We start from the raw sequence: 18,351 nt of genomic DNA on the forward strand, positions 1-18,351 counted from the left end.
ACCACAATTGAGTGGGCTGAGCAGGACAGTGCTGTGCTCAAGTACCTCCCAAGGAAACAGCCATGCCTGCACCCCACTCCATTCTCCACAGCACAGATTTCCTATTCTCGCTATCACAGTATTGGAACAAACAAAGGCAGCAGTGAAATATATAGGGAATCATCTGTGCTGCTTCACAACGTGAGGTTCACGTCCTGCAGTTTGAATGCTGATATTTGATTAAGAAGGAGATTCATGGGGCCATCAGGAATGTTGTGATGGAGCTGCAAAGATGCAGAGCCTTTCCAAAATATGGTGGTGTTAAAATAACACCGGTTTGGTTTGTTCGGAGACAGGTAGCTGCAGCAGCTGTCTAACCGCCGAAGCCGTACAGGGTGCGTCCCTGGCGCTTGAGGGCGTAGACCACGTCGAAGGCGGTCACGGTCTTACGGCGGGCGTGCTCGGTGTAGGTCACGGCGTCACGGATCACGTTCTCAAGGAACACCTTGAGCACGCCCCGGGTCTCCTCGTAGATGAGGCCACTGATGCGCTTGACACCACCACGGCGAGCCAGACGCCTGATGGCGGGCTTGGTGATACCTGAGAAGCAACGAGAAGAGGGATCAGATCATCATCCATATTGAAGAGGATTTTCCATAACTCTTGTAAAGCTACAGAAGCAGATATATAATCTGGTCAGATGTATCAAGCAACAAGAACAGAAATGGCACAGGCAAATGCTCGTGGCATCTATGCATCCACACAGAGCAAGCACTCAATTTCATAGGCAAAGAAGAAGGCAGTGCTCACCCTGGATGTTGTCACGGAGGACCTTGCGGTGCCGCTTGGCACCGCCCTTTCCGAGGCCCTTTCCTCCTTTGCCGCGTCCAGACATGGTTGCTTTGTTTGCTGAGAGCTTGGAAGATGCTGAAGAGCTTTGTGAAACTGGAATATTTTAATGAATTAGGCAGAGTTGCAAGCGTTTTATAGCGCACTGGGCTGGCACACTTGGTTTCAAAACTGGTGTTGTGCACCCAACATTCCTGGCTGCTGATTGGCTGCAAGCTGCTACAACCAATGAGAGTGCAGTATTGTGGTGACTAATGTCTCAAATGAGAAATGTTGATTTTACATTGAGACTTTGGCTTTGACCTGCACCCCAGGTGGCACCCGTTTCCTCATCACCTCCCCTTTGCTCAAAGTTGCAAAATTCTGCTTCTCCTGCAAAACTTTCCTGCTTCCACCCTTTCTTTCATTCAGGCACCCACAGACAGACGCAATGGCTCGCACCAAGCAGACAGCCCGCAAGTCCACCGGCGGCAAGGCGCCCCGCAAGCAGCTGGCCACCAAGGCCGCTCGCAAGTCCGCACCCGCCACCGGAGGCGTCAAGAAGCCCCACAGGTGTGTGAAGGGTGCAACAAAGTCAGCTTGTACATACCTGATCGGGGTTAGAGTCTGGTTGAAAGGCAGGCAATTGTTGTAGCTGTTCTATTGTTAAGAATGCGTTTCTTACCACTGCCTCAGATTGCCTTGCTCTGTGGCACCCGTGATAGTGGAATGTGAGACTAGGAGGATTCTTATTGCACTGCTACTGAATGTCAAGTTGTCCAGAAGCCTGACAATTCTTAAGGTTGTGAGGATGTGAACACCAATCTTGCTGGCTTGCAGATACCGCCCTGGAACCGTTGCTCTGCGTGAGATCCGCAAGTACCAGAAGAGCACGGAGCTGCTGATCCGCAAGCTGCCCTTCCAGCGCCTGGTGCGTGAGATCGCCCAGGACTTCAAGACCGACCTGCGCTTCCAGAGCAGCGCAGTGCTGGCCCTGCAGGAGGCTGCTGAGGCCTACCTGGTGGGCCTGTTCGAGGACACCAACCTGGCCGCCATCCACGCCAAGCGCGTGACCATCATGCCCAAGGACATCCAGCTGGCCCGCCGCATCCGTGGCGAGCGCGCTTAGATCTGTCCAGCGCACCCCAAAACCCAAACCGGTGTTATTTTAACACCACCATCCTCTGGAATCAAGCTTCCTTCTCTTCCCAACACACCTTTATTTTCCTGCTTCCCATAGCTCTGCGCTGCCAGCCCAGTGGCCCATGGGGTGACCCAAGTCCATTGGCATCTCACAATTCAATTTGTTGTTGTTGCATGATCTGATGTGCAGTTGTGAGGCAGCCCTTCCTCTTATCTCTGCCATGGCGTTCACTCTGCATTGTTGTCTGCATCTTCTGATAGAAACAAAAAAACTCTTTTGGAATTCTCAAGTCGAAAAGTCTGCGGCTGCCATCCTCTCAACGGAGCTTGAAAAATGTCCCCTTCCAGCATAGGGGACATTATAGATACCCATGCCATTTGTGCGGCCACTCAATATGATTGTGATGCCATGGATAGGCTCATAAAGAGTCAAAATGATCAGGATGAAAAGAAACCCTCCATTACATCTGCTAAGCGCTCAGTCAAGGTAGCATCATGAAGCAAAGCACAGACCATCACAACAGCTAAGCAATTGCACATACACTGCCGGCAACATTGTGCGTTCATAGGTCACTCTGCAAACGTGTCCTGCACCTGTCAGAAGCTGTATACGCTACACTGTCATCAAAATTTGTCAGAGGTTGGAAATCACAGCGCCTGGCACACTGGGCAAAAAGTGCCAAGGATGTCTCTGACAAGGAAAGCTACTCAAGCGGCGCTAGAACCGCTTGTCCCTGTACAAACTAAGTCAGGCACCCACAGGCAAACACTGTTGGTCTGGCAGATGGTCACTCAGGCCAGTGCTGCCCAGTGTCACACACACCCAACAAGACTCAGGTTCAAAATCTATTCGCCTTTCCTGAGCACAGAGGAGCAACAAGGATGCGGGTGAGCACACATACCATATCTGCAAGTCTGCTAGTGGGTGTCGGGGATTTCTCAGTGCTTTGCTCTTGAAAAACCCGGCTGAAAATTGGGTGGGACATTCTAGCTTGTGTCTTGAAGCCCGGCACCGCAATACTCTTGCTGTTCCTCCCAGGCACAGCGAGACAACCATCAGGCTGCAACAAGTATTGCACTGTGGTGTGGAAGGCTCCTGCTTGCTCCATGATGCAGTACCACTCTCTAAATCGACAGTCTTTGACCGCTCCAACACCCACACCCTAACCCCTGTCCTACCCTCCTATCAATTGTGATGCGCGCCCGTGGTGATCCTTTCGGCCTAAAGCCATCACGTCCGGAGTCATGGTAACGCTCTGTCCCTATCTCTACAAGTGCAGGCCATCCCTTGATCCCCCTCCCGCCAACGTTTCAAGTCGACATCTCAAGTTCGTGCACACCTCAAAACGCTCTTGCTTCATCAACACATCACACGCCACACAAAAGTCTGCAAGGCAGCCCACGAGTCTTGTGTGTGCTCCTTTCCCAGCACAAAAACAGGGAAAAAATGGGATGGGACCGGTAGCTGCCGTCAGACCCTGGCGTGCACACAGCAGCGGATTAATGCCCCAAAGCCTTGCAGGGGCTACAAACGGGCGGAGGACACCAGTGGAGCCCCTAAAGACAGAAACATGCATGGCCGCCGGCAGGAGCAGCGGCCAGCTGCTAGGATGTATTGACAACTAGCCGCGGAGGGCAGTCAGTGCTGGGGCTGCCTGTGCCCTCCACAACCCGCCCTGGTGTGCAGCAGATCACAAGCCGCACATGATCCCCAGCTTCTCCCGCACAGGCACATCCAGGGCCCCCCAGTACTGGTCCCACTGAGTCACCTGCACTCAGCACACCCTCCTCACATGTCATGACTCATCACCGGCACAGCTAGGGGTTATGACTCTGCCACCTGTCAACTGGGCGGTGGCCTCCATCCACACAACATTCTGGCATGCTGTGACAAAAGCTGCACATATTTCTAGAGGGCTGGTGCAGAGTCTCCAATAAGGTCATCTTTTTGCTCCTGGCCATTGCATCCATTGCAGTGTGGCGCCTCTTGTTACGGTGAAGGCAGCCCCTTTCTTGTTCCCAGCGCTCGCGTTGCCTGAAGCACCGTACTACAGTGACTACAGTCTGGCCAATAAACAGAGGGGATTGCGCACCAGGTTTGCCCGGAAGGCCTGCATGATGACATTGATCTCGTTGCGGAGACCCTCGTCCTGGATCATGCGCCACGACGCCACTGCCTCGCACAGCGGCACCCATGAACCCAGCGCCGCCTGCAGTGAGAAAATCACAGACTCTCAGTCAGCACATTTACACACCAAATAGCTGTGCATCGCAATGTCAATGATGCTGCAATTGTCCCCTTCTCCCCTGGCAGCAAGGGACACCAGTGGCAGTGGCGGACATCAAACACAACTTTCTGCCGGCTGCCGCCCAGACACTCGAAACGATGGCATGCAGTGCAGGGAGTACATCAGTTGTTAGATACAGGCCCCCTTATGCAGTGACACTGTGGGGTGCATGCAGAACGCTGTGGGGTGTCGTGGTAAGAACAGAGGTGGAGAAACAGTGCGAATGAGCAGGCGGGCACCTCGGGGTTGATGCGCAGGAGGGCGCAGAGGCCGAGGAAGGCGTGCTCCTTCTCCACGTCGTCGCGGATGCTGCGCAGGGCGCTGCACCAGGGGCCCATGAAGTGGCCCAGGTGCGGCGCCAGCTGCCCAGGGCACACCCACGCCACCCGCCCCAGCGTTATCGCACTGCGCACCCACACGATCACCATAAGCAGCAGTTCAAACCGTGTCTTCATCAATCCAAGCAACACATGAGCAATGTCAAAACATCGCAGTCATGCCACACACCCAGAAGCCTACATTGCACACAGACACATGCAGCTTCAGCAGCAGTTCTAGCCGAGTCTTCCTTGATGCAAGCAATGCGTTGTCAAGAGACCTGGGTCACGCCACATTACACAGGTTCTTAGCATTTTACGGCATGCACAGTCAATGCCGGTGGTGATCTTTGCAACCAGTCTCTCCAGCATAAGCAATGTATTACTGATTTTAATCAGCGCTCAACCCAACACTGATTTGGGGGGCAGAGTGGGTCTGCATGGCTGGCATGCGCAGGGGCATCGCTGTGCAGGGGAGGTCGAGCAGGAATGAAAACACTGGCAGGTATCCAAACACCAAGGATGTCACAAGATGGAGGCGCACCTGTTTTCGACGATGGAGCGCGGCATGGAGTTCATGTTCTGCAAGATGGGGACCAGGCGCTCCACGATCCCCGTCGCAAACGGCGCCAGCTCCTCCGGCTTCAGCTTCACCGCTATCTCGCCTGCGCACACAATGCCACATTACATCCAAGTTTTGGTCAGTGACTTGTGGACAGCTCTAAGTTGTCATGAGCACAGAGACAGCAAAGTGACAGTGGACCAGAGTATGCAACCCCAGAGCCACTGACAAAGAACCGCAGGTTCAGGATTTTAGTGTGGCAGGTCGCAGACGGCAGGTCGCAAGAGTGATAGTGCGTGGCCGCATCATTATTGCTACTGAGTATTCATTTCCTGCTATTTGGCACAATCTCAATCCGACCGGCATCATGCAATGCTGGGTCTGCCTGCGGTGACAAAGGCAGTCTGGACAACCCTCACCACAACGTTCCCAGCAGCCCATGTCGCAGGTGGATTGATTGCCAGATGCAGGCTTTCTCCTCTATCTGAATACTTGGCCAGATAGCACCACCGAGACAATGCAATGGACCTACAGCTCTTCAAAACATCCCAAGTCACACCGTGGGACTCACCAAGGGACCAGCAGGCGTTGTTGCAGGCGGACATGCTCTCCTGGCGCAGCATGGCCGGCTGCAGGTTGGCGATGCCCAGTGCCAGCAGGTCTCCTATGGAGGGCGCAAAGTGGGAGGGCGCCACCTTGGCCAGGTCGCCCACCAGAGCAAACGCACTCTGCCGCACATCCGCCGACACATCCTGGCAACCCCGGCGCACATTACATCAGCATAAATGAGCTTCTCTGCAGGACATGCCTTGCCTTTTGGCAGGTATAACGTGTGAATATAATACTAAAATGAAAAGAGTTTGCGGGGCCCGGCTGGCGGGGCGCGGTATATATACTGAGCATTGTGCCCGCAATTGATTGGGTCTTGCTTGGATCTGGCAAGTCCGACAAAGGGGTAGTTGTAGCAGCCTCTACCTGAAGCTTGTCTGCAGGATGTACCTTGCCTTTTCGCAGAAGGAGCGTGTGATCTCAATAATAGTATAAGCTTGCAAACAGCACAAGAAACACGCTCAAGACAGACAAGGTAGCTTGTCAGTCTGCATGCATGGACAAGGATTTCTGAACCCAACCATGCTACCTGTCTGGAAGCTCTGTGAGGATGCTTCAGAAAAGCATGCCAGATGATGCTTCAGAGGTCCTTTGGCCACAGGGATGTCCCCACTCCTATGAAACCCCTTCAGTCTGAACCAAGTTTGCCTTCATAAACAGAACGAGTGTGTGCAGAGAACACTGTTTCATCTCCCTCTAAAAGCTTTCAGAGGGCCCCCACCTGGCAGCACTGCACAAGCATGTTGCGCAGGGTGGAGTGGGCTACGAGCGCCTCCATGGCAGGGCCCATGCCCTCGGCGAGGCCGCTGATGAGGTCCAGGGAGCAGATGATGAACTCGCGCTCCGGCTCGATCGCCGGCGCCTGCCCGTTGGCCGCTGCGCTGCGCGCGTGCAGCTGCATCGTCAGGATCTTCATGCACCTGTCAAAGGTCGCCTGCGCGTAGGGCTCGTACGCGCTGCCTGCACAGCCACAGCACAAACATGTTCAGGCGCATCACATGAACGATTAGGAGGAGCCATAGGACGTATGTAAGATGAAATATCTCTCCGGCAAGCCTCACAAAAGGGGTCTTTAAAGTGCAAAAGTTCCTCGATGTCTTCTTTTCTCCTCACAGAGATGGAGAATGTGACACACCAGGTGAACCCTTCAGTTGCATTCCTGGGCTTCTTGTCACGAGTCACAACCGTGCAAAAAGACACAGGGGTGGGTTGAGGCGCACATAGGGCCTGCGCTAGGGAGGTGAAGCATTCGAAGAGGGGCAGCAGATCGCGGTCGTTGTCAGCAATCGCAGTCCACTTCTCCTGCAGGGGCGGCATCAGGATCTGCATCGCCGCCGGCTGCACACACACAACATGCCACACTCAGCCTCAGAGTCCCACAACATTCCCACAATCAAGGCTATTCTTACCGGCATTTGCCGCTTCTCAGTGCAGAGTGGAGGCCTTGCTAGCAATGTGCAAGTTATTGCAATAAGACAAAGAGGTAAATATCGTCAGCAAGATCACCTCTGCGATAGTCAGACAAAAATGTACAGATTTCCGGCAAGTTCACCTCTGCAATAATTAGACAAGTACAAACTCCTGCCAGATCACCTCTGCTAGAGCGTTGCCAACGGCGTCGGCGAGCGTGCTGATGGCGTCGTACAGGATACGCAGGTTCTTGCGCCCGTACATGGACAGCGCGGCGGCCACGGTTTTGAGGATGGCCGGCAGCCGTGGCAGCAGCTCGGGGCCGGCCACCTCCTCCAGCGTTGCCAGCGCGCTGCAGGCCGCCTCCTGCACATGCCTGTTGTTATCCCGCACCCGCGTCAGCAGCCCCTGCACATGCAGTGTGTGCCATCAGCAATCTACCACCGTCGTGAACTGTGAGACTGCACCTCGCCTTGGGCAACTGGGACGGCCGCAAACATTCCCGAGTTTGGAAGGACTGCAAGTGTCCCAGGGCTCAACCAGGACATGCATGTTCAAAGCCTTTAAGCCATGTGTGCAGTACCAGAATGATACACAGCAGCTGCCATGCACTGGCAGAACGCACAGAGACCGCCAGGTGGTGGCAGGCGTGAGAAGAAGAAAAGAGGACAGCGGCGCACCGCGATGACGGTGTCAAACTGCTGCTGGCCGGGGCCGTTGTGCTCGGCGCCGGCCTGGACGACCCAGTGGGAGTAGCGCGAGAGCGCCCAGCAGGTGATGCTGCGCACGAGGGGCCGCCCGTCCAGCAGCTTGGGCAGTAGCACGCCCACCATCTCCGCCAGGTGCCCCAGCAGGCCGCTCACACAGCCCTCCGAGATCGCCCCCAGCGCCAGAATCGCGCTCTCCCTCTCCCTCCAATCCTCCTCCTGCCGCACAGGAAGACAACCTCTTTGACAGCTTGCATGCATAATTGGCAAGAGCATACTTTTCTGGAGGTCTAGCATATATCTTGGTATTATCTGTGCTCATTTGCTTGAAGGCTAGGGGCATTGACAGGATCCTATGCTCCACATGAATTTCATGCATGCTGGTGCTTGAAGGCAACAGTGAGCCCATGCGGAAAAGTGGGACTTGTCCAAAGCTGCGCGTCAGGCAGTGCCTGATACACCTGCACAATGTGGGCACATGCATCCATATCTCTCACGCAGAGAGGATTGTAGAAAGACAGCTCACCCGGAGTCTCTGCTCGACGATGGGCAGCACGATGGGCAGCAGCTCGTCTCCAAAGACTGTGGAGAGAACGTCCAACCCAGCCGCGCTGCATTTGCGCAGGTTCCATCTGTTCACCTCCTCCCCATCATCGTCATCCTCACCCCCTTCCTCACCCCTTGTGGCTCCCCTGCACATTACTTGCCCTGTCAGTGCTTCTGAAGAAGATGTTTCTTTTTGACAAGCAGGACATGGCTGTGCAGCGAGTCAGCCTGAGCATGGCAACTTTATGGCTGGACAAGGCGCCGTGACTTACTTGGGAAGGAAGGGCTTGATCTCTGCATCCTTGTCCTCTACTACAATGCCACTGTTTGCAGCCTCTTCAGCTGCCTCCACATTAGCAACTTCCTCGTCATATTCGTCATACACCTGCGGCACATGACCGACCCATGAGGAGGAAGTCATGACAAAGCCGCAGCGGTGTAAAGAGAATGCCAGAATGTCGCCTCAGAGAATACTCCACTCGGTGAGAGTGCTCACCATGTTCTTCAGGAGCACTGGAACAAGTCTGCCCAGGAATGGCCGCAACACATCTGGGCTAAGTGTCTCTGGTTGAGACACAGCCGCCTCGCAAAATGCTGACCAGAATTCGCAAGACTCCAGAGCCACCCCCTCATCCCCGCTCTGCACCGCGGTCAAGAGCCTCAGTCCACAGACACAGCCAAGACTCACCCCTATCACATTTGCTTGTCTGAGCCTTGATGCAAGGGGCATGAAGTAAGTACAAAATCCAGACTCGCAATGCGCTCGCAATGCCTTCATGTGATGCGTTATCCCTTCCATAAAATCACCCACTGGGCAGAGGTGATAAGAGTGCCCTTCCAAAACAAGAGGAACAGGGATCAAGGTGGTACCTGGGTGGATTCGAGCATGTACTCAATGATCTCATGCATGTGCGGCACCAGGCGCTCCGGCTGCAGATGCAGCAGCTGCACCAGGCCCGTGCACACTGGCTTCCTAACCTCGCTGCTAGGATCATGCGCCAGCGCAAACAGCCCAGCAAGATACCTGCGCACATGCAGACTCCTCATTTTTTTCATGCATGCAAACAACCGCACATTAAAACACCACATCTGACCCAGCACATGCAGTGCAACAGGGCCGTCCGCCTTGACACGTTAACACCATCCAGACAATCCATTAGTGAGGACATATATTGTACAAAGCCTGCGCACCTGTCCATGTGTTCAGCGAGGACTGAAGGAGATCCTCCAGCCAGCAGGTTCATGATGGACACCGAGAGGCACTTGGCATCCTCGTAGGGGGATGCGAAGAGGGCCAGCAGGCGCGGCACAAGCACATTGGAGGGCCGCTGCGAGGTGCCAGCCGGCTCGCTGGGCACCTCGCTCTCCATTTGTACAGGGGCTTCCTCACAGATCTGCGCCACAGCTCAATCCAGTCAGACCAAGGCTAACCTCCTCGCGGCACATGCCATCGATGGAATCAGGATGACAGGCACAGGCGCGTGACCCAAGAGATACTTCCGATGAAAACTCGTGAGACACAAGATGCGGACCTTGTACAGTGCATCAAGCGCTCCCTCCAAGGCATTGGGGTCATTGCTCTCCAGGCACTGCACTATCGACATGAGCAGCTCCGGCCATGTGGGCATCCCGCCCACACCCACTATTACCGCCACATTTGTGCCGACAACATGCCGCAAGGGCTTGCTGGGGCTGCGAATGGCATGCAGCAGCGCAATCTGCACAACACAAGCAAGTGTTAGACATGTGCATCAGCGAAACGGGTGTGCAGCTTTGACGGACACTCCGAAGCATGGAAGGCAAGTATAAGTCTTGCCCACCTTGATGTATTTGCGAAACTCCTCTGTGGTTGCTGCATAGTGGTCCTTCAAGTTGTTCTTCAGCAACAGCCCCGCGCTCTGCCGCACCTGCAAATGCAAGAATATGTCGGGCCCCAGCTTGACAATGTGCTTAAATGCTTTGCACCGCAAACAAAACACGCTCCGTGAAAAAGAACTCGATGTCGATCATCAAAGTTTTGCATCAAGAGGAAGATTACTTCAGAAGGGAGAAAGACAGAACGGGTTCGTTCGGACCTCAATCGGCAAGCTATCCCCTTGCGCAAATATGAATGCCAGATAGTTGTTGAAGTCTGGATAACTTTTGCATTGGTCCAATTGTTGTAAGATCTGCGCAACATCGGCACATGAGAAATGAGCTCAGCACGCCCAGAGTGGGATAGATCACTGCATAAAGGGATTGCAGTGCCACAACACAGGCATGCGCATCAGAAGTTCCGCATGCATGTATACCAACTCATTGTCCTCAATTATGAGAACAGCAATAGGACCCTCAGGTTTTTTATGCACAATCAACTTACAAGAGCGTCAGGCCTAATGAAGGTACACTCCAACTAACGCACACCATGACGCTGAGGTGTTGAGACTGGTGTGTACCTGTCCCTGATCAGTTCCAGGCTTCTGAACCTGGGCCAAGAGGTAACAGATCTGATGGACGCCCGCCTCTTGCGGCCGCCAAGAACTCTCTTGTGGCATGCTCAACGGCCGTCCAAAGGCCACAGATCCCGCCCAAAGCTCCTCCTGTCTCTTTCCGATACCAAACCACGCTGCTCGCGCCCCTTGCGGCCTGCTTTGTGTCTCGACATGCCCTTCCTTGTCTTATTTCTGACCTGGACTCATGCTCCTTCCTTGGTTGACTTCACAGGGCACCACGCCATTCGATATGCTCCTCGTCGAATGTCCAAGATTCAGACTGCAACAACAGGCACCCCAAGCGCATCAGCTGATCTTCCAAACAAGGAGAAATATGTGCGAGGGACCAGCGAGGCTCGACTTGAGTGACTAAGCATCCAAGCTGGCAGTCCACGTGCCGATTTAGACTCATGTTGTCCATTCACACATGCCCTACCTGCAGATGATGCGTCAATCCCTTGCCTAAAGATGCATTCTATATCATGTGAGAACCCAGATCGCTTCCTGGACGACAATTCGGCGTTGCGAGCATCTGCAATCTTGGGCTGTCGTTCACGATGTCTGTAGCCCTCCGTTCAAGCACATATGATAGCACCGATGTTAGTGTATACATACTTGGAGGTCAAAGCAATATGTCTGGCCGTGGAGGCGTAGAACGCTTCCCTGATGGGACCAAAGTGTTTGATGAGGAGGGTCCTGACTCTGGTGGAGACTTTTCCTGCTCATGTCAAGCAGTGCATCAGCTCCTTTCTGCAAAAATCAGCAGAAATTTCCCTAAGCAACATGTGGCGAGGCATGAAGCAGCAGTGACAGCATCTAAATATCCTGTTGCTGTTGGTGCAGACCCTCGGGTGCTCTGCTTCAATGCAGCTGGCCATTGGGTGGAAGCCAGGGAGCCTATGCATGCGGATATTGACACCACGTACGTCCTCTTTGCAATCCGGTGGTCACTCACTGCTGCATGCTCCACCCCACAGCTGTCATTGCCGGGTTCAAATTCCCAAGTCCCATAATCGACCATGATGTGGCTCCCAGGAAGGTGACGGGGGTTGGACCAGGCCTCATCTTTGCAAAGGAGCTCTTGGCGCTGCTAAGATCTCCTGGACAGCAGATTGGCTTGGTTCCCTGCGCAGTTGGCGGCACATGCATGGATCAGTGGCTGCCTGGAACAGCTCTTTTTCAACAGATGGTGTGCACTTCAGCAGCCCTTGTCCTTTATGGCTGGGAGCACGAGGTTGTCCCTAACATAGATTTACTGCTGCATGCTTGAGGGAGGCCAGGACACAGAGTGATGTGTAGTGAGCATGATGACAGGTGGACAGGGCATTGAAGGCTGTGGGAAGCTTTCCCAGCACAGCAGGAGCTGCTGTAAGGTTGAGAGGGCTTCTGTGGTACCAGGTTGACTCCCTTACTGCCACGGCGGTCCCGCACTCGGTCATGGAGATCATGCACTATTAAGATGTTATTGACCACCTGTGACAGTGAGCAGCTGATCACCGTACTCCAGAGAAGGGCCTGCCTTGGCAAAGCTGAATGCTTTTGCTGTGTCTGAGCGCTGTTGTGCCCTTGACTGGCAGGGAGAATCAGACACTGACACAATAGAGGCTGTCAACGGATTTCCAGCAAAACTGAAAGAAGTACTCACGACATTCTGGTACGTGTGTGATAAGCATTGCAAACGCTGTCAAGCTCCTCTGACCCTGGGAATACTATCATGTGACATACCTGGTACCATGCAGGCACCAGATTGGTTCCCCACAAGACTTCATCATTCAACAGGCAAGATGCGGCCAATGTCTGCCTGCTTCATTGATGCGTTTTGCTTGCGTAGCTGTGGGATGTGTAGTGGTGCCATCCTTTCAAACATCCACTCAGAGCACAAGCAATGACAGGTGCTAGTGACATGCCAGGAGATGGAAAGCACACAATACCTGCCACAACTGCGCCAAGCGCAACTGGAAGTTGGGACCTCAATGCACACTCCTCAATTGTGGACAGTGGATGCCAAAGGCCTCGAGCTTAAGGTCAGCATCCTTTCTCAGTCATTCAACTGACAGTGAGAGGTCCTGTGATTGTTGCATGATGATGATTTTGTGTAGAAGCAGTCATCATGGGGCAGATTCGCATATCACTAGCTGGCATGATGAATGTCATGGGATGTCGTTCTATCAAAAATTGTATAATTGCAGCTATGTTCATCTGCAGATCAGGTAACCTGCATGAGGAGAAAGCAGTGAGGGTGTAAGACTTGCTATTGGGTGCTCTCACAGGCGGACGGCATGCATTTGACCAGAGAGGCTCAGAACAGGCTCGGAATAGGGCTGGCACAGCAACACATTGCAATCAAGTCAAAGCAGACATCTCCAGCTGTTGTATGGAGCTGCATGCATGGTGCACAGCCTGGAGAGCACCAGAGGGAATAATTTGCAGTACAATTGCTCAGGCGATGACACTCAATACACAATAAGTATTCTTTGGCTTCCGTTCCTCCAAAGTACAATCGGGGCTTTCCTTTTCTACAGAGTGCTGTCCAAGAGTGCCGGTGGTTAAATGAGGTAATTGTGGAAATCACGGTACAGAGGCTGTCTGAAACACATGAGATTGATCGCAGCTTGTGTACCTGTCAGCTGTACAGATCTAACACTAGAACTTGATACGGTTATAAAGTTCCTATGAAATACGATAGCCTTGAAGGCTTCTTGCAAAGGACACCTGCTGTTCAGATTGAGAAATCGGCCATGTTGGCTTGGCCCAAGCTCTGGCACAGGTCCTCATCGGCAGCAAACCAGTCATGCGCGCTGTCCAGAGACTGCTTCAGGCGGCCCAGATGGCGGGAGAACAGCACTTCTCTTGCAGTGCATGCAATCCTCTGCTGCTGGAATTTGTCAAGCGCTGTGTGAAGATCCTTGGGGTGCTCTGCCAGGCAGCGTCCCAAGGCACCTGCATGGACGCCCAATGAGTTGTCACAGTGCCCTTCTCACTCTTCTGCTCAAGCAGTACATGAGAGACTTCTCCTGCACACGTTCAAGCTAGAGAGTGATCCTCATCCTACATGTGTACAAGCCACAGCATGGCACAGATAAGAGCTGTTGTAACCCTGTGCAAAAGATAGGCTTCAACTTCAACAATGGCAGAGCTCTCGAGCTCAAACCTCCAAGACTACCGCCAAACATGGCGCCTCTTGGCTGCCAAGCTAGTATGCTTATTTTTTTGTATGTGCACAAGTGTTGCGCTTCCGACAGGGCACATTAAAGAGGCACCTGCATCACAGATTGCCATGTTGGTGCTCCTGAGGGCGTGAGGGGTGGTTGGGTGCGCAGCCTCCCCAACAAGCACAATGGATCCAAACACCCATTGCTTGAGTGGCTCCCGATCATAGATGGCATTTATGAATGGCGCCTCAGTCGCCTGCATGCATCCATCACCCGATCCCGCCCAGTTTCTTTGTGATGGCATGTTGAATCTGAAAAAAACCCTACCATGCCACTGTCAATACAATGTCATCATTTGCTAAACTTCTCGCTACGGGAAGGATGCGATGAGAGACCTGCATCAGTGCAGCAAGTTCTGGCGTGAAGGTTGCCGCCGCTCGCTCATGCATGTCCTCAATCTTCTGATCATCCGCTTTCACGGTCACAGAGTGGCCGGTGAGGTTCGGCTCCGGCTGATTGATGTACCTGGCGCATCAACACCCTCACCCTTAATCAACACCTGTCAAAGTTCTCTTAGGTGCAACGGAGTACGAGGCGCTGTCCATGACCAGGCAGTGTGCATGATACACAACAGATAGCCTGCAAGGTGCAAAGAATTGTATGGTGGAGGGGGTCCAAAAAAAGGTCGGGAAAGGCAACAGCCGCAACTAGTACTTTCAGTGGACTGCCAGTGCTAAGCCTCTCTATGCATGCACCCCATGTAGAGGTCATCTGGTTACCAATTACCACAGGAATACAAAGAAGCCCCTTGGTAATGGCGCATGGGAGGCTGACCAGAGCCAGTTGAGGCGCTGTCCTGGCAGCTCATAGAGCACTGCGTGGGAGTCCTGAGCAAGGTCAAAGTAGAGTGCCCTGCCCAGCTCCGGGTAAGCCTCGCGCACTGCACGGGCAGCGCTGGGCGCCTCCTTGTCTGTCACGACTCCCCGCCATGCGCAATAGCCTGAGTACCTGCAAAGCAATCTCATATCACCCTAGGGCCACCATGGCTCATACTTAAAACCAAGCAGCCTTCCACAGCACAGGCCACATAGTGCCACGGGCAATGCTGCTGACAACTGCACAAGAAAGAATTTAAAGTCATGCCTAGTGCGCATGGCGTCAGGTACCCAACATTGGCAATGACACTCTATTTTTGCCGGCTACAGTTTTGAGTGTGACCCTGCTTCATCAGGACATTGCAATGTTGCTTTAAGGAAGTTGAAAAAAATCAGTCCAGCACTCACCTCCTGGATTCGTCCGGCCTGAAGCGCCGTCTTGTGTCGGACATCGACCCGTCGGCAGCGATCACCAGGTCGCACTCCACGTTGATGCGCTGGACGCCATCTGAATTTGAGTCCGAACCTGAACCTGTCTGCTTCGCCTCAGCCTGTACCACATACTTGGACCCGCTCTCTTGCTCCACGTTTGTCACTGCGGTGCCCCAAAGGATGATGTCCTGTGGCAAGGCTGACAGCAGCGCCCTGTGCAATTCGCTCCAGTGCAGGCTGCACCACATGCACACGTGTCATGCAAGGTTGCTATGTCCAAGAGGCTGAGCTGCATGCAAATTTGTCCGATCCAAACATAGCATGCAAGGCGGGAATATATGCTTGCCTGCAATGGTTGTAGGCCCTGTCGTGGTAGAGCTGCCGGACATGGCCATCTGGCGCCACTGCCCTGTTGGTCTCTATGGGCATCGGCTGGGTGACTGCCTCAAGCTCTTTGCTCAGGCCAAAGCTTCGTAGGACTTCCAGAGCTTCGTCCCCAAGGCCCAGTCCCTGAGCGGTAGCGTGTCCTTCCTTATGTCCACTTCATTGAGCTTGCACAAGACTTGTGCAATGCGCTTGAGGCAATGCATGTAGCAGCAGTGCAGCCTCTCATTCCATGATCGACCGACTCACCGCGCCTGCTGCGCTGATAGCCTTGGCTCTCTCGAAGACGGTGACCTTGCACGACTTGGTCTTGAGGAGTGCATGAGCGCAAGCCAGACCTCCTACACTGCCGCCAATAATGACGACGTCCAACTTATCCGACGATGTCATCGTTTGTTGCTCAGTCCCTTAATATGAAACGCCCTATAGTCTCTCCACAAGCTCGATGAAGGTGCACGGCATGTCCAATATTACAAAGGTATTTCGTTGCTGCCTTACTGGGACCAATACACCCAGACTAATTGTATCAAAAACGATTTGCTAGACTTTAATGATCGCTCGCACTCTACGTTGTTGTGGAGGACTTGCTTCTTCTCCTTGATCAGCAGGATCCGTTGGGATCGAATGCAGTTCAGGTCTGCGGGTTCAGAGCCTTCCGATTCCTCAGCTGTAAGTTCAGGATCAATCAATTAGCTTTGAAAAGCCGTTTGTTGGGAAAATGTGGCCTCCTGCATAGCATGCTCGGCTGACTGTCTCCAGGTGGACCTCATGCATGCACGTGATCAAGTTCCACAAATTCTTTTCTTGATTCCCACATATATCTGAGCGACATCTTTAGATTCAATTGTTGCAACGGGTTTGAAGACAATTTGGACGTGGAACACTGTCCGATCATGGCAAGAGTCGTTGTCACAATTGCAGGCGTTGGTGCAGCGTCTGTTGGAGTCTATTCAGCAATCGTATGCCTCAAATTACATATACTATACTTTCAACAGCTTTGAAATTGATCCTGAAGACTAAGTTTATCCTAACATTACATTGCATGCATTGAATTGTCCCGTGGCAAGTGACCCTAGACGATGGCAAGTACTAAGGTGCAAAACGGGAAAAACAAATGACGTGTGCTTGCTTCCAGGCCTATTCATCTGTCTACTCAGTCGATCAGGAGCTGAAGGGATACCTCCAAACAGCAAAGGAAAAACAGAAGTCAAAGGAATCCCTGGAAGGCATTCTTGGAGACACCGAGCGCAGAATCGATGGGCTACTGCAGAGAACGCAAGAAAGTCAACAGGCAAGAGGCCAGCTATCTTTTCCATCAGCCATGCTTCCTACCAGGATCTGCAAAAAGAACTCTTGTCATTGCGTGCCATCTTGCTTACCTTGTGTATGGCTGCGCCCACAGACAGCGGCAGAGCTGGATGGCAGGATAACAGCGGCGGAGAAGACATTGACAAACCTGAGAACATTGAGGTGGCTCCCCAGATTCCAGCAGTCTCTTGATTGTGGAGACGCTGCCAGACTACACAGTAATTCTGCGCTAAGAATCCAATGCTGACAACAATGATGATGCCTTCTGTCGCAGGCAAACAGCACAACAGCGATTAGAAGAAGACCAGCAATCCATTGAGGGAGCCAGGACCAGCTTGCGAGGTTTGCAGCAGGATATAGAGCGAGAATTGTCAGCCATGAGGCTTGCAGAGCAGAATGCCCAAGCAGCAAGGCAAAGAGCAGATGCTGCCAGGAAGGAAGCAAATCCCCTGAATCATCCAATCGTGCAGCGCTACCTTCACCAGAAGTAATGGAGGAGGGTGTGGTGTGGTGTGGTGTAGAGCTGAATTTTATGGCAGTGATCCTATAGTTTCTCCCCACAGTACTATCCCGTACACCAATTGTTGGAGGCAGGCAGCTCTCCTTAGGACTTGTTCTTCATGAATTTGATCTTCGAGGGACTGTCATAAGCAGCATCCTTTATGTAGAGGCTAGCAAACCGCTCGAATGGAAACCTTTATGATGCCAGCACTATGATCAGCCGCATCCATTCGCATGCGCAGCTGTCTTGGAGCACTAGAGTACTCTGTGTCTGACGATAAGATCTTTTAGAATTTGTCAGTGCCGAGGTGATCTCTCAGCAGGATTGGCAGGGTGCATTTGCATTTACTTGCCCGAGTCCCCACTGGATTCATGACATGAGGCTCACGATGCTATTAGCTACCATATTTACACGCTACCGTAGCTGTGACAGCACATCCAATTTTGCAAGAAGACAAGAATTTGATCGTTTCGTTTGCGATACATCCCTCTAAACACATCGAATGTCAGAGCATGTCAGAATTGTGCATCCTGGGCATCAAATAGCCGTGCACATACGCTCGCAGCTGACAGTCGATAAAAAATGCCTGAACCAGTGACAACGGAGAACCACCTGATCAGGACTCAGTCATGACTAAAGAGGACTTCGCCATGTCCTGTTCATTCATTTCTGCACCAACCTGAAAATGTTCAGTCTATAATGTCTGTTGATCAGCATCTGAATGCACACATTGAGAGAAAGAGGCAGAACTCAAAGGCTGTACTCTGCAAGAGGTTTCCTTAACTTAAGGGGACAGGGAGGTCCATCTGTCCGTCCAGACTGAGAACACAAAGTGTGT

General features: G+C 52.9%; 5 protein-coding genes across 5 annotated transcripts; 2 read left to right on the forward strand and 3 right to left on the reverse strand.

Moving 5' to 3' along the window:
• Window positions 1-352: 352 nt before the first annotated feature.
• COCSUDRAFT_59588 (histone-fold-containing protein) lies at window positions 353-874 on the reverse strand (the record flags this gene model as incomplete). Its single annotated transcript, XM_005643588.1, has 2 exons — window positions 353-579; window positions 790-874. 2 exons carry the CDS (start codon window positions 872-874, stop codon window positions 353-355), a joined length of 312 nt encoding a protein of 103 aa, XP_005643645.1.
• A 384-nt stretch (window positions 875-1,258) lies between these two features.
• On the forward strand, window positions 1,259-1,936 carry COCSUDRAFT_44881 (histone H3; the record flags this gene model as incomplete). Its single annotated transcript, XM_005643589.1, has 2 exons — window positions 1,259-1,380; window positions 1,648-1,936. 2 exons carry the CDS (start codon window positions 1,259-1,261, stop codon window positions 1,934-1,936), a joined length of 411 nt encoding a protein of 136 aa, XP_005643646.1.
• A 1,705-nt stretch (window positions 1,937-3,641) lies between these two features.
• On the reverse strand, window positions 3,642-10,923 carry COCSUDRAFT_20065 (ARM repeat-containing protein; the record flags this gene model as incomplete). The annotated part of the gene is made up of 18 exons (XM_005643590.1): window positions 3,642-3,719; window positions 4,044-4,160; window positions 4,478-4,643; window positions 5,100-5,220; window positions 5,689-5,869; window positions 6,448-6,686; window positions 6,947-7,064; window positions 7,320-7,544; window positions 7,817-8,082; window positions 8,363-8,535; window positions 8,662-8,774; window positions 8,886-9,029; window positions 9,260-9,428; window positions 9,581-9,783; window positions 9,922-10,081; window positions 10,172-10,296; window positions 10,465-10,557; window positions 10,825-10,923. 18 exons carry the CDS (start codon window positions 10,921-10,923, stop codon window positions 3,642-3,644), a joined length of 2,790 nt encoding a protein of 929 aa, XP_005643647.1.
• A 494-nt stretch (window positions 10,924-11,417) lies between these two features.
• Window positions 11,418-12,130, forward strand: COCSUDRAFT_83591 (hypothetical protein; the record flags this gene model as incomplete). Its single annotated transcript, XM_005643730.1, has 3 exons — window positions 11,418-11,553; window positions 11,674-11,782; window positions 11,896-12,130. 3 exons carry the CDS (start codon window positions 11,418-11,420, stop codon window positions 12,128-12,130), a joined length of 480 nt encoding a protein of 159 aa, XP_005643787.1.
• Window positions 12,131-13,183: 1,053 nt separating this feature from the next.
• Window positions 13,184-16,408, reverse strand: COCSUDRAFT_25985 (FAD/NAD(P)-binding domain-containing protein). The gene is made up of 7 exons (XM_005643591.1): window positions 15,953-16,408; window positions 15,636-15,829; window positions 15,296-15,556; window positions 14,847-15,020; window positions 14,408-14,537; window positions 14,121-14,268; window positions 13,184-13,800 (listed from the first exon to the last, which is right to left on the reverse strand). Exons 1-7 carry the CDS (start codon window positions 16,091-16,093, stop codon window positions 13,580-13,582), a joined length of 1,269 nt encoding a protein of 422 aa, XP_005643648.1. The 5' UTR covers window positions 16,094-16,408; the 3' UTR covers window positions 13,184-13,579.
• Window positions 16,409-18,351: the final 1,943 nt, after the last annotated feature.

This window comes from Coccomyxa subellipsoidea, assembly GCF_000258705.1.
Source record: "Coccomyxa subellipsoidea C-169, whole genome shotgun sequence".
Taxonomy (NCBI): Eukaryota; Viridiplantae; Chlorophyta; class Trebouxiophyceae; family Coccomyxaceae; genus Coccomyxa; species Coccomyxa subellipsoidea.